Source organism: Mastigoproctus giganteus, chromosome 1 (genome assembly GCF_048544385.1).
Source record: "Mastigoproctus giganteus isolate SK-2022 chromosome 1, ASM4854438v1, whole genome shotgun sequence".
NCBI lineage: Eukaryota > Metazoa > Arthropoda > Arachnida > Uropygi > Thelyphonidae > Mastigoproctus > Mastigoproctus giganteus.
The window spans coordinates 278,388,429-278,404,271 of record NC_143575.1 but is presented as its reverse complement, the minus strand read 5'-3'; the positions used below and the strand labels follow the sequence as shown (position 1 = coordinate 278,404,271).

Here is a 15,843-nt window from a genome sequence, read left to right as displayed (position 1 = left end):
ACAATGCTTCAAATTTGACATTTTTCACATTTTCTTTAAAATTGTGATAAAATCAATGCACATCAAACATAGTAATGAAACATGTACTGAATGATTAACAAACTTCTAAGTATTTGCTGATGCAGACTGAAACTGACAATATGACAAAACAAATGTTTAATGCTGCAGCAATGGGTGGTATGTTCTTGACTGCACTGTGTAAATTACTTCTATTTTGGGTTTGATCACATGCAGTAACATAACAGATTTAAAATAAACAGTGTACATAAAAACAAATCAATAATATTTACCCTATTGAACACCATGTATCAGCATTGGCTTCAGCCTTGTCCACAGAACTACGATATGATACAAAAGCATCATGGACTTTCCCAATACTTGCATAGCACCGACCCAGAAAGTATAGGCTCTGCCCATTTGTGGGATCAGTCTCTATAGATTTTTGCAGACAGTGGAGGGCATATGCCTGCCGCTGTGGCTTCTCCCCAAGTGCCTCAACTGTGTGATGCATCCACCCTGTTAACAGTTACAACATTAATAAGAATCTACATATTTATTCTATTTTAGGGAAAGTAAAAATCACTTGTAAATAAAACACAATGAGATAAATGGATGTGTTTACTTCCTGAATAACCAATGTGATGCATGGTCTCTGTTATTTAGTTAATTAATCTGTAAACCTCTAAAAATCTAGAGTTAAACCTTCTGCACATAACATCATTTACTCTGAGAAAGATGCAAAATCATCTTTGAAATAGTGTTATTGAAATAATGTTTCCATTATGAAAACTTATGATTTCTAAATGTTTGGTTTGGTTTTTAATGGCGCATTGGCAGCTATGGCCATAATGCGCCAAATCAAAAAATAAAACTAATACAAAAATATTGGTCAGTCTAAAAACAGGCTATCGTGTCAAAAAGATAAAAATGATACTATTGTTAAAGTTTATATAAAAAAGTATAAGATATGACATTAAATCTTTGTGTATAAATTGATCGAGTGTAAAAAATTAAAAGCGTCAGACATGTTGTCTCTGTCACCTAAAATCTGACTGAGTGTAAATGGTTCAGCCAGATTATTAAAAGTTCTAGAAAAGGATCGTCTAAAGACAGGACATTCAATAAAAATGTGAGAAACAGTTAAAATAACGTTACACGTCTCGCACATAGGTAGGCCATCCGCCCTCAGCAAAAAGGAGTGTGTTAGATGGCTATGACCTATGCGGAGCCGAGCAAGAACAACTTCCTCTTTTCGGACCCTGCGTAGACTGGACTGCCATTGCATAATTACAGGCTTAATACACTGTAGTTTATTCGCGGTCTGTCCGTGCCAAGAGTCTTGCCATTGGGAGTAAAATTTACATCGTATTATTTGCCTGTAGTCTGTATAGGGGACTGACAGGCAATGACTATCCAGGGAAATGGCTGATTTGGCAGTGGTATCAGCTAATTCATTTCCCCGGATCCCAATGTGGCTTGGGATCCAGCAGAAGCGAATGTCAAATTCTGATTTAAAGGCAGAACAAAGCATCTGCCGGATCCGGGACAGGACCGGATGAGAGTTGTACCTCATCGATACTAGAGCCTGTAACACGCTCAATAAATCACAGTAAATCATGTACCTTTGGTAATCGCTATTTATAATGAACTCAAGGGCTATTTCAATTGCATGCAACTCTGCAGTATAAATGCTAGCTTCTTGTGGGATCTTGAATGATAATGTCTTCTGAGGTGGTAGATGACTTTCATCAACCAGTGAAATACCACCACTTTGCTTATTGGAGGCTTGAAGTGGTGAAACCCATGTTTAGTCTCTAGAGCAAAGTTTCCGGAACCCTCCCCCCTCTCCCCCATACTTCTCCTTCAACCCATGCATGGTACTAAGTACTATAGGTTTTGATACCTTTCATGTTTGGGGTTTTCATAAAAAAAAAAAAAAAAAAAAATAAAATACAACAGCAGATCCCACATAAGTTTCTGACTTTGAGCCATCTGTATAGACTGGCAGAAAGTCAGAGTACTGCTCTCTATGTGATGCGAAGAGTTGCTGATAGACAGCCGCCGGTGTATTAGCCTTCTCCATGATCTTGAGGGAGAAGTCACACATTGGCAAATGTGCATACCAGGGTGGAAGGAGTTGCCTTGGTGACTGGGCAACATTGTTTACCGTCATGTTTAGTTCATTTGCCCTTGCATCCGAATACCAAAAGGTCTGTTGGCAGTCCAACGGGTGTTATAGAGATTTTCCCAACGTGGCTCAAAAACTGATGCCCATGTGGGATGATCAGGCAGGGCTTTCAATTTAAAGGTGTAAAGTAAAGACAACTGCTTACGTCGAAAAGATAGGGATGGTCCATTTGCTTTAATGTAAAGGCTTTGGCCTGGAGATGTGCGAAATGCTCCTGTGGCTATCCGAATGGCCTGATGGTGAACTGGATCTAACCACCGAAGTACACTATCTCTAGCAGATCCATATACCTGGGACCCATAATCGAGTTTAGAACGGACAAGGGCTCGGTAGAGATGAAGAAGAGTAGAGCGATCTGCGCCCCATGAAGTTGACGAAAGGGCACGAAGGATGTTAAGCCCTTTAACACATCTTGTCCTAAGCTGACGAATATGTTGAAGAAATGTCAACTTTTTGTCGAAGATAAGTCCAGGGAATTTGACTTCTGCTACGACTGGGATGTTGTTTTGCCCAAGCCTTAAATCCGGTTCAGGATGAAGATTACGTTTGCAACAGAAGTGTACACAAACGGTCTTCTGTGATGAAAATCTGAACCCATTAGCCAATGACCAAGATGTAAGGTGGTCAATGGCTTTCTGCAGTTTCCTTTCAATGACCCTCATATTGCACGAGTGACAAAATATAGTAAAGTCGCCAACATAGAGGGCATTGTTTATTTTGGGCGGAAGTTGTTCCGTGATAGAGTTTATTTTGATTGCAAAAAGTGTGACACTTAGAACGGACCCTTGTGGGACTCCCTCTTCCTGACAGAACTCTCTCGAGAGAGAGAGTTCTGTCAGGAGGAGGGAGTCCCACAAGGGTCCATTCTAAACGCACTTGAAAATGACGATTCGAAAGGAAGTTTTTGATAAAGAGAGGAAGGTTACCCCTAAGACCAAAGTTGTAGAGGTCTTTTAATATTCCAAATCGCCAGGCTGTGTCGTACGCTTTTTCAATATCAAAGAAAACTGCTACCAGATGCTCGGATTTAATAAAAGAGTCACGAATGTATGTTTCAAGTCGGATTAAATGATCCAAAGTGGTTCTGCCTCTTCGGAAGCCGCACTGAGTCCTGGAAAGCAGATCATTTGTTTCCAAATACCACACAAGGCGGGCATTAACCATTCTTTCCAGGACCTTGCACAAACAGCTTGTCAGAGCAATAGGACGATAGTTACTTGGATATCTAGGATCCTTTCCTGGTTTTGGGAAGGCAAGAACGATTGCTTTCCGCCAGGAATCCGGAAATTGTTTATCAAGAAAAATTCTGTTAAATAAAATTAATAAGTGATTTTTAGAATGTGGTGACAGATGTTTTATCATTTCGTAGTGGATGTCATCGGGCCCGACAGCACTTGCATGCGTAAGAAAGAGTGCTACATTTAACTCTTCTTGTGTAAAGGGCTTGTTATATGGTTCGAGCCCTTTTGAAGAGAAGTTTAATGGATGTTTCTCACGTTTTTCTTTCAAGGCCAAGAACTCTGGAGGGAATGATGTTGTTGCAGATATTTTCGCAAATGTTTTCCCTAGAGTATTTACAACTACAGTTCGGTCTGCAATTAGACATCCATTGTGCTCGAGAATCACCGAAGGGCAGGGTGGGTATTTGCCCTTCATTTTCCGGATCTCGTCCCGGACTACTTTTGAGTTGGCAGTCTGGGTTATGGATGATGTAAAATGGATCCAAGATTTCCTTTGGCTCTGACATTGGATATAACGTGCTTTTGCACGTGCACGTTTAAATGATATTAGATTATCGGTCGTGGGATATCGACGGAATATCCCCCAGGCTTTGTTTTGTGCCTTTTTTGCTGCTGTGCATTCTGAATTCCACCAAGGTTTAGGAAATAGTGGAAACCAGCTGGATGTTTTTGGGACTGCAATTGCAGCTGATTAGACAATACTTTCTGTAACGTATGTGACTGCATCATTGATATGTTCCCGACTGACTGTAGAGAAGTCAAGATATGCCAGATGTTGAAAGGCATTCCAGTCAGCCTGATCAATCTTCCACCGCGGTAAACTAAATGGCTGACACGGTCTACCACTAGTTAAGGTGGTTATCACGGGGAAGTGATCCCTTCCATATGGGTTATGGGTTTTCTTCCACCTCCCATATAGCTGAAGGAAGGAGGGAAGGGGAGCAGATAGAAAGATCAATGGCAGAAAAAGATCAATGGCAGAAAAAGTACGGGTAGGCATGTGGAAGAAAGTGTGTGTTCCCACATTGAGAAGGGAGTAAAGGTCATTGTCAGTGAGCATACGCTCTATGACTCGTCCCCTTCCGTTAATGTTAGTACTACCCCACAGAGTGTTATGTCCATTAAAGTCCCCAAGAAATAATAAAGGGGGAGGCAATTGCATGACGAGATCATCAAGGTCTTCCTGGAGGATGTCAATACCAGGTGGTAAATAAAGAGAGCAAACAGTTAATAAGAACCCCACTTTAAGGTGAATTGCTACAGCCTCTACGTTGGTTGTAAGTTGCAAAGGCTGAAAGGGAATCTGGTTGCTCACGAGGATTGCAACTCCTCCATGAGCAGGACCGTCCCCGATTCTGTCTTTACGAATGATTGTAATGTTACGTATGGTGGGGTCAGCATTCGCCTTTAAATAGGTTTCCTGTACACAAAAGCATGATGGCTTGTACTTTTGCAGAAGTGCCTTGATGTCATTAATGTTTCGTCGGAATCCACGACAGTTCCACTGTAGGATTTTAGCCATTATTTTGGCTTGGTGGGTCCATCAGGCGGCTTCCGAGGTGCTGAGGGCTTACTTTTATCAGTCTTGGATTTGTCTTTTTTGGGGAAGAAAGGGCACTGTCCTGTGTCCATCTCTTCCTCCATAAAGAGTTCCAAGACTGAATCGTCATGTACCTCCTTGGTTTCGACATCCATTTTTTCTTGTCCTCGCATGGGCTCTTGATTTTTTTGTACTGTTACTTTAGTGCTCGCTTTTGATAGTGCTTGAGCACTGGGAGGTACCGATATTGGAGTGGCAGCTGACTGAGATTTCTGTGCTGGTTTTACTGAACTTAATAGATAGCGGGCGATGGGCGTGAATGACTCTTTTGGTGGCACAGTCATATCCGTTTGGGTGCCAATCGAGCATTTATTGGATACCTTTTCGGCATATGTTGCTTTGCCACTACTTACTGGTTTAACTGCTCTCCTGGCCTCTTGGTATGAGATGTTAAGTTCTACCTTCAGTCGTTGTATTTCCTTTTCTTCCTTCCACCGCTGGCAAGCTCTTGAACATGCAGGGTGTTCTCCACTGAAGTTAATACATGCGGCTTTTGTAGCTGAACATCCAGTTATTTCGTGGTCTTTTGCACCACATCGAGCGCATGCAAGGGAACCACGGCAGGCCATTTGTGAGTGTCCATATTTCTGGCATTTGAAACACCGTAAAGGGTTCGGAACATATGGACGCACAGGGCAGTTTATGTATCCAGCTTTAATCTCATCAGGAGATTTAGGTGAATTGAATGTCAGGATAATGTTTCTGGTTTTAACCAGTTTCCCATCCCTACGTGCACTAATTCTTTTGATGGCAATAACTCCCTGGGACTTCAATTCCGAGCAGATTTCCTCCTCGGTAAAGTCAAGAAGGTCCCACTCTGAAATTACACCTCTCGATGAATTTAGTGTTCTGTGTGGTGTCATGGTTACAGGGATTCCTCCGATTGATGTTACTCGGAGTAGATGTTCAGATTGCCTGTAATTTTTAGTTTCAATCAAGAGATCCCCAGAACGGAGCCTCTTAACTGATTTGGGTGAACCAGCTAACCCATCTAACCCTTTCTGTATAAAGAAAGGTGACATTTTACCAATCGGTTTTTCATTGGTGGAGTGCATGATTAAAAACCGTGGGATAGGCGCTGATGGTAGTTCAGTCCGCTGCCTCTTTGAAGCAATAGTGCTGTCAGTGTCTATATTTTCAGATAGGGACAGGGTTGGGGGCCCTGAAGAAAAGTTTATCAGGATTCACGGAGTTTTTTAAATTGTTCAGTGCCCGGGCTCCCCACCCACCACGGAGCCCAAAGGGACGCCCACTACCCGGCATGCAATAAATGCGCTCGGGAGTGGGACGCCAGGGCTACCCAGACACTATACCCGCACCGGCGCCAGCCTGAATCCTGTCCCTCGGACCATGAAGGTAGGGGCGTGGCATTGACACGGTTGACCCTCGCAGGTGAGCCTACTAGCCGATTGATCCTAGCCGGGCCTTCCAGGACCTACCGTCTTGTCGAAGCAGGGGCCAAAGTGGTGTATTGAAGCTGGGCCCCTCAACCACCAGGATCCCCCTTTCCGAATTTCCACGGGTCGCAGCGCACGGCAAACACGCCGGATTCCATTGATGTAAGCCTGGAACCTGGGCTGTGGGTGTTGGATCCCAGTGATGCTAGTCTGGAAGTCCAGCAGCGTCACTGGGAGGTCCCCTCACCACGTACAGGTGCCCACGTCGAGGGGATTTCTAAATGTGACACCATTTAGAAATTACACTGAAGTTCCTGCTTTCTAGCTAAGAACTTAGCAGCCTCAATCAGGAATTAAGGTGGATGGTTTTAATGCCTTAATCAGACATTAAAACCACAAATATCAGTCATTCAAGGGCTGCTTTTCCAACTTAGGGAAGTGAGAAAGCCTTGAGGAAGTGTTTTTGCTCTTTAAACAAGTACATTGGTGAAATAATAACATAAATAAAAGGAAATAAAATGAAAATGAAAAAAAAATATTAGAAAGAATTAATTAAACATGGAGGATTAAAAGCCAAGGCCTACATTATGATATCTGGCTTTGGTGGAATAGAATACGGTGGTTGACTTAGCATTATACACCAGATGGCAAACGGGTTTACCAACGTACTGGGCCTAATATAGACAGATCAGTGTCTGACAGAGGTATGGCTGGGTAGTAGATTTTTAAGTCACCTGGTTGCAGTTATGAGCACCCCTTCTCCCGTAGACTTTATCCATAGCAAAGCTATACAAGTTGCAGTTGAGAGCTTTAACTGCAGGCAGCATTTGAGCTGGGAGAAATCTTCTAGAGAGCTGAACGTGTTGCTTGCTAGCTTGAAGGACAGGTTTCGACTGAAGAGCTGGCTGAGGTATCCACCACTCAGTGGTTTCCCAAGCATCAAGAAGATTCAGATTACCAATGAGCATCTTAATAGTTGCGACACCAGTCACGAATTATCAATTTTTACATTTGGCCCTACGAAGGTCAAAAGTTCTTACAAATTGTAATGTGCAAAGTTCTGATGATATGATGTTTGTAAGCAATCCACTGCAACAACCAGTATTCATATGCAAACATTCTGTCAATAGTTGTGAATGCAGCAGATGCCAAATTTCCATGCATCCATGATTATTGGGTAAATAATTCTGTTTACATATTTAATAATGGTCTTAGGATCAGAGGAGTGAAGTAAGTGCAGTTTTGCTCGCCATCTCATTGTAGATATCTTTGTATGTAGAAGAGTTACATGATCACGAAAGATCAACTCTGGATTGAAACTGACCTCCAAGTTAATGTAAGAAAAAACCTGTGGAAAGGGTGTCCTAGTATGGTTGGTTGAAGTCAGTTGGGGATTTCCTTGAGAAAAAAGGTCATCATGATTGATTTATTAGAATTTAAGCTAAGAACAAAGTGAGACAAATGTTGAGACAATTAACAGAGAGTAGCACTGAAATGGTGAGTTAGGCATTGTGGATCATCTCCAGCTTTAATGGCTGTGAAGAGCCTCATGTCATCTGTATAGCAGACAATATCAGGAATGGAGGTGACAATTGGGTAAAGTACAGTGGTAAAAAGGAGGCCAGACAATGCTCCTCCTTAAGGAAGGCCTGCATGAACAGTGCCAGTGAGAAGCCTACTTTTAGACGGTAAGTTCTCAAAGCAGAGAGTGAAGAAAAGCAAGGAAGTCTCCCTTTAGTGGTAGTATTCTTGGCAAAGATAGAGGATGTTATCAATGCTGAGAGTGTCAAATGCTAACTTCAGATCCAAGTAAACAACTGTCATCTCTATATTTTCTTCAAAAGCCTTGAGGATTCTGGAAGTGTCCAACAGAATCATAACTGTGGACAGTGCCTTTATACCACAGTGGATTTGAGGGACAGCTTATTTGGTAGGAACAGGTAGGGAGTAGTAGTTTCAGTAGGTAGATGCTTTGGCATTGAGTCTGAAGTCAGCAGGTTGGCTTGGTCTCCGAATTTTAGGTATTGGTATGACTTGATAGATATCCCAATGGGATGGAAAATATAATAATAACTTACACTACTTTAAATATACTAACAAGCACTATTCTCCCCTGGTCTGTAAAAAACTTGCGGCTAGGCCTGCACCACAACTGAAGAATAACAGTAAACTGAGGTGCCCAGAGAGTGCAGCGCAGAAAGGAAGAGTCGAACAAATGAAATGAAAGCCAGAAGAATGAATGAGAGCGTAAGTGTGAGAAAAAGAACACAAACCATAAATGTTAAAGTTCAGTTCACACTAAACCCAGTTTTAATCTTTTATATTCTTTCTTATTTAGCTTAATTATTAAGCATCAGTATTTAAATTACATTAAACTATGTATAAGTATAGTGCAAAAGCATAATAATACATAGCCAAATTGAATGAACAGAATATTAGCAAAGCGGCATCGTTTTAAGTTATATCTCATATTGTGAATACCTTCACAACGAGTTGCCATGATACTGCACTACCTCGAAAAAGTAATGCTTCACTGCAGGAATAGTTACTCATTCTCAGAGGATACCATCACCCATATGGCACCGTTTCAGAGCTTATTGGCACCTCAGTGGGTGGGTGGGTGGGCAGGTACCCTGGTGTTGCAATGATGACAACCCACTTGTGAAGTATAAATCCACAATATGAGAGATGCCTGATGGTGTATGATGTATTTAGACTATAAAGCATTTAGGGCGTATAGCCTCAAGCTTACGCTCTCAGCATAAGCCATCATTGCATCACTCGGGTACCTACCCACCCACCGAAGAAGGGCCAAATAGCCCTGAAACGGTGCCGTCTGGGTGGTGGTATCCATCTGAGAATAAGTAACATTAGTCTTCTCCTCAGGTGAAGCGATACTTATTCGAAGTAGTGCAATATCATGGCAACTCGTGAAGGTATTCACAATATGAGATACAACTTAAAATGATGCCGCTTTGCTAATATTCTGTTCATTTAGATTTGGCTATGTATTATTGATGCTTTCGCACTATACTTATACATAGTCTAGAATTTTCCATAGCTTGAGGCTTACGCCCTAAATGTTTTATAGTCTAAATTACATTACACACCATTGCAGCCCCCCCCCCCGGTGTGTGAGAAAGAGATGAATGAGTGAATGAAAAATATATATATATATTTAACCTAACAGGAAAAAAAACAAAGATTATAAACTATAAGAAAAGAAAAAAAAAAGTATAAAAATAAATGCAAATAAAATGAGAATGCAAATTATGAATAAAGTAAATGTGTCCCCACCCCTCCCCGCTGGTAAGTTCCGCACCATCAGCTAACATATCCCACAGCCGGAGTGGGATGGGCAGTTTGACCTTCCTACCGGATTTGACAAGACATGGACCTGATAACCATCACTGATGAAGACATACTGCGGTTTTGTTGCCAAACTCAGTTCAGTTTGCCATTTGGCAAACTGAACTGGGTACTCTAACCCGGTTCCCTTTAAAACCCCATCCCCAGGCAGGGGAGGGAGGAGACGAGTCTCTGTTTCCTCCCCTCCCTGCCTCCCCCATACTTCCCATGGTGGGGCTCGTCCCCACTGACCTCTTTGGGGATGCCTACTCTATCGTCCCCACCCTTGTACGTTCCCCCCAATCTGTAGTCTCTCTCCCCACCATAACTAAATCGACTGAGTATGCCCCTAACAATGCCCAAATTCTAATCAGAATTTGGCGGCATTGAAAAAAATTCAAGCGCCTTCTCATAAACCTCTTTCGGCCTTTCCAAATTCTAGTCCCCCCCCCCTTTGGGCCTTGCCACTGAAATCCTCGGAAAAACCATGGTAGGACCTGCCACGGTACTTCAAAAGTCCACTGGGTGCCTGACCTACCTCCTCGTGGCAAAGTGTGGGCAACGGTGGGTAAATGGGCCCAACGGCTAAATGGTCAGAGAAACAAGAGAACGCCGACCGGGCTAGCCGAGTGGGTAAAGTACCTGCCCGGCAACCCAAGGTCGCGGGTTCGATTCCCGCCTCGGGCTTGGATCAAAGTACTGCAAAAACCTTGGGAGGTGCAATATGGCCATAGAAGCCGATGCGCCAACAACTACCAAATCAAAAAAAAAAAAAAAAACAAGAGAACATAACACTACACAACAAACAATTCCCCACATAATTTTTAAATCTCTGGCCTTCACAGAGTTCTGTATCACAAAGAATACGACGTGGAGATGGGGGGAACCCCCCCCCCACCCAGTGCCATCAGACAACTAACACACTTTACACTTTGGATGGAAAATATCTGTAGGCCAGAATGTCATTAAACAATCTAAGGAGCCAATCTGAGATTCTAATAATGCAATAAGATATGGACTTGTGTATCTGAGATTGTAAGAAGGCAATCAATAACATATGGTCTTGCAATTCTGACCAGAAACTGCGGCACTGTATCATTCCCTGCTGTTATCTAATGCTGGCCATATTGTATACACCGCATTGATAGCTGATATCAGCTGGTCTTTTGTAAATTTGATGGTATGAAGGGAAGGGGTGGGAGGTTGAAATCTTGTAATATACTGAAGCTATGCTTCTGAGTCTAAATCATGTGGAAAGATTATTGAGCATTCTGAAAAGTGTTTTTCCTCTATCAATTGCATGCTGGATGTAGGTTTTGATAGCTAGTGACTTGGCACAGTTGAAAAATTCCCTGGCTTTGGAGAAGGCTGTATGGTCATTTGTATGCTATTGTGCCTTTGCAAAATTTGTGAATATCCCGTTTTTGAGAAAATAGTCCATTAAGGTTTGGAGTCCACCATGCTCATATTTCTCGGGAGACAGATATGATTCTGGAGGCTACAGCCTGATGTAGCCCAGTGGTCAGGAGCGAGAGTGCATAGCACGCGTTCCTTGAGTGGACCGGGGTTCAAGCCCGTGACTACTAAATACGATAAATATTTGTATTAACGATTTATTGTAAACTCTACTGACTTGGTTGTTGTGCCGGAGTATAAACAGAAAATTTATTTATTTATTTTATTTAGTATTTGCTAGAAAGCCACTGTGTTAAGAACATGAATGGAAGATCTAGCTTGCAAAAGCAGAGAGTTATCTCATGGCAAACAAGAGGCAGCACAAGTAAATTTTGAATTCCAAGAAGTGCTGGACTGATGATTTTTCAAGATGAGCTTTGGTTTGGAATAAGAAAATTTTTTAATGTTGCTGGGAGGCAAAAGGCCAAGGATTGATGGTCAGAACTGAAGGAAGTTTCAGGGTAAGAATTGATCATAACTTCGGTAGAGGCACTACCACAGATAATGGTGGAGGCATTGGGATGAATTTGATTTAGCAACCAGATAATTAGATGATCCGGTAGTAGTGGGAGGTATAGATTACACAGATATCAAAAGTGGATGAGTTGTAGCTAATAATAACACGTATGGCTTCAAAGTCCTTTGCATGGATGGATCTATAACTGATACATGTAAGGTCTTTTGAGCTAAACATAATGGCAACCCCACCTCTTTGACAGTTGTGATGGGATGAGCAGATGATACTGTAGCAGGCTGAACTTAAGTAAATTCCATTATATACAGTTTTTACTTATGTTGTCAGTGTTTCTAGTGTTTATTTCTAATGTTTGTTTTATTTAAATGGATATCTTCAACAAAGAAGGGACTACAGGGAATCCTCGTTATCCGAGGATAATTGGTTCCAGAAAATTCCACTTAAAATGGGGACCAAATTTGCACAATGCTTATTATGTACTTGTACATAGTAAAGAAAAATGGATTGAAGGAATTGAAAAATGAGAATTATTTTATTAGACATTGTTTGTTATAATCTGTTGCACAAAGTAGTAGGAGTAGTAGTAATGGAGGCATGTGATGCAAGAAAGCAAGCATTATGAGCTTATGTAGAATCAGTCAAAAAAAAAAAAAAAAAAAAAAATTCACACAACCATTCCCTCTAAATATTTGTCCAGTTCCTTCTTGAATTTAAGTTATCAACTTCCACAATAACAGTTGGAAGTTTGTTCCAGCAATTAATCATGTAAGGGTAAGTAAAGTTTATTGAAGTTACAACTATATTTAGATTTAAGATGTACAGTTGCTAGAACGAGTACACAGAATTGCAACAAGACTGGTGAGGGGGAACAAAGGGATCGCCTTACGAAAAAAGGCTTAAGCTCTGCAAATTGCAGCATATGGAGACTAGGCACCTGCGAGGTGATCTGATTAAGGTGTATAAAGACTTGCATAAGTTGAGCACGCTGAATGCTGATGGGATTCTTCCTCTTACAGAGATTAATCACCTGAGGGGGCATAGATTCAAATTGAGGAAAGACAGTTGTAGAATAGATGTGCAGAAGTTTGCATATAGCCACCGGGAGAAGTTGATTGCTGGAACAGATTTCCATCTGTTGTTGTGGAAATAAATTCAAGGAGGAACTGAACAAACATTTGGAACGAATGGGTCAGTGAAATGGGAAGGGGTTTTTTTTTGGATGATGCTGTATAAGCTTGCTTTCTTGCCTCATATGCTTCTACTAATACTAATGCTAATTTCAGTTTTATGAATAATGAATCCAGAGTGGGTTTTTTTTTTTTTTGCCGTATTGTTTCCCATAAAATTGTTACGTAACATTTAGTTATGTCTTTAATTTCGTGCTTAACTTTTGCTGCACGATCATGAAGAGGATCGTTCTCACAAAAATATTCAAGTGTCTGGTCAGTTTTCTCTGGGCTTCCTTTAATTTTCAGATCTTTATCTTTCGGTGATTCCATCACATCATCATCTTCAGCTTCCTCTTCTTCTGTGGGTAGTTGGACTAATTCTGATAGCTGCTCATTTGGAAGTGGTTTTGCACTTGATTCAAGCAATTTGCAATATCCCCCTCATCAACTTCGTGGACAGTTGATGATGGGGATGGGGGATGAATCCTGTTTTTTTTTTTTTTTGCAAGACATAATTTTGCAACACGGTCACACTGCATTCTTCCAATTCACAAACAGCATCAGGGTATAACTTCTTCCATGAGCAATTCATTAATCTACACAAAATTTCTTTCCAAGCTTCTCCAATCATTTTATACTGTGTAGAATATTAAAACTTTTCCAAAAATCCTTCACGTTATTTACACTGCTTGTATCAGTTTCAGAAATTAATCCTCATAACTGCAGGGACTCGGATACTGGGGACCCGCTGTAGTACATATTGCCAAAAAGCTCTAATTTGTTCATTTAAGTAAATGCATGTGGTATTAATATAAAAGTAAATGTATATTTAAGTCAAAGAACTTAATCCCACTCTTTGACTTAAATGATAATATGCATATGCATGAAATAAAATTTCAATCAGAGAACCAAATTACTGACTAAAATTTTAATCAGCAGGAACTATTTAAAAAAGATGATGGAAAAACAGAAATCATCATGCATGTACAGGCATCATGTCAACTGCATTGGAGAAACCAAAGTGAGTGTATCCAGCTGTGGACAATAGGATTTGCAGAAATTAAGTGAATCAGCATTTAAGCATGTATGACACTATCATCTTCCCTTTAAAATGCTACATTTATTTTTGCATTTCTTTCTACACCCTACACATTGTTCTTATGTTTGCATATGTTGCATTTCTCACCACTTGAAAACTGAAAAATCACATGTACATACAAGTACACAAAGCAAATGTGTACTGCATTTTATAATGTGACACAAAGCAATTGTGTCACAGATTTTATAATGACAGAAAATCATGGGTATATGTCTTCTTAAATATTAAGAAGATTATAAATATTAAATATTACCTACAAAGATAATATGCTCAACAGTCCTCATATTCCAAGAATGTCAGAAGATACTGAAATCAGTTCTGCAAACTGCAGTGGCTGAAGACCACCTGCGAGGTGATCTGATTGTGGTGTATAAGACCATGAATGGGTTGAGCACGCTGAATTCTGATGGGATTTTTCCGCTTGTTCAGATTACGAACCTGAGGGTATATAAATTCCAATTGAAGAAAGACAGTTGTAGAATAAATGTGCAGAAATTTGCCTTCAGCCAATAGGTGGTTTATTGCTGGAACAAACTTCCATCTGTTGTTGTTGTAGAAGATGATATCTTAAATAAATTCAAGGAGGAACTGGACAAACTTTTAGAGGGAATGGACGTGTGAAATTTTTTTATTTTTTTTGCTTGCTTGCATCACATGCCTTCATTACTACTACATTCACAAACTACAAATTTAAAGCTGAACTAGACAAACATTTGGAGTGAATGGATGGGCAAAATGGGAAGGGTGTTTTTTTTGGCTGTACTGTATAAGCTTGCTTTCTTGCATCATATGCCTCAACTAATGCTAAATCTACATACATTCTTGAGAAAGGATGGTTGCAGAATAGTGTGTAGTTTGCCTTTAGCCAATGGGTAGTTGATTGTGGGAAAAAAATTTTGTCTGATGTTGTGGAAGTGGATAGCTTGAATAAATTCAAGGAAGAACTAGACAAATTATTGAAGGGGATGGATAGCTGAAATGGGATGATTTTTTTTTTTTTTTTCTGGCTGATCTGTATAAGCTTGCTTTCTTGTATCATTTGTCACCATCAGTACTAATATACATTATTTACATTATTCAGTATGTGACCAGTTATACTATTTATTTTAATGGTAAACTGGGTAACTCAGTATTGAATACTACTCAGTGTGGTCATGAGAATACACTGAATAGTACTGTATGCTTGCTGAACCATAGTATGCTGTTTGTGAATGATAATACTTCTGATATTTAATTTTTTTTAAAATTCAGCAATTCAAATGGATTAGGAACAGGATTCAAATTAGGGGATTACCCTTCTCTTTAAACAGTGATTCTCTTTACATATATTAAACCCTGATCTTTTAGTTCATTTTTAATCTATTTTCACTGACAGTAAGTCCTGTCACTGAAAAAAAGATTAAAAGATTTAATACCTTCCACTCACTGATGACATATTCATATTTAGAGTGTTATGGCAGGGATACGGTTACTCAGATACTTCCAAATGTTTTCACTTGAGGCAGCTATTAAGAGTGTCAGGCACTTGTAGTCTCTATTAGGGAATCCCCTGATATTATTATTATCCTGTTGTCGAAGTGCCTTTAACCGAAATAAAGGAGGACGCAGTATGAAAGCAGTTATCCTCTAGAATGATAAACGTTGGCACACGCTTGATAGTCAAACACTACAGTTACAGTCACATGACTACCATTGCTGGGCATAGCGTAATCTTAATTTCATAATAATGCTCATTCCACAACTGAAGAAGGACGATGCAAGTCCAAAAGCTTTTGGTAGATTTATTTTGTTTTATTTACTTAACCTGCCTTTAACTAGTATTAAAGGATTTTTACTCAAACCTTGTTTTTCTTTATCCATCCCTCCGGTAT

General features: G+C 40.3%; 1 protein-coding gene across 5 annotated transcripts in view; it reads right to left on the bottom strand.

The window, feature by feature from the left end:
- Utx (Utx histone demethylase) overlaps positions 1 to 15,843 on the bottom strand; it is a 758,689-nt gene that overhangs the window by 237,968 nt on the left and 504,878 nt on the right. For all 5 annotated transcript variants that reach the window (XM_090377749.1, XM_090377755.1, XM_090377761.1 and 2 more), the window contains one exon: positions 291 to 516. In XM_090377749.1, the coding sequence (XP_090233875.1) occupies positions 291 to 516 (226 nt within the window). The remainder of the gene's footprint in view (positions 1 to 290; positions 517 to 15,843) is intronic.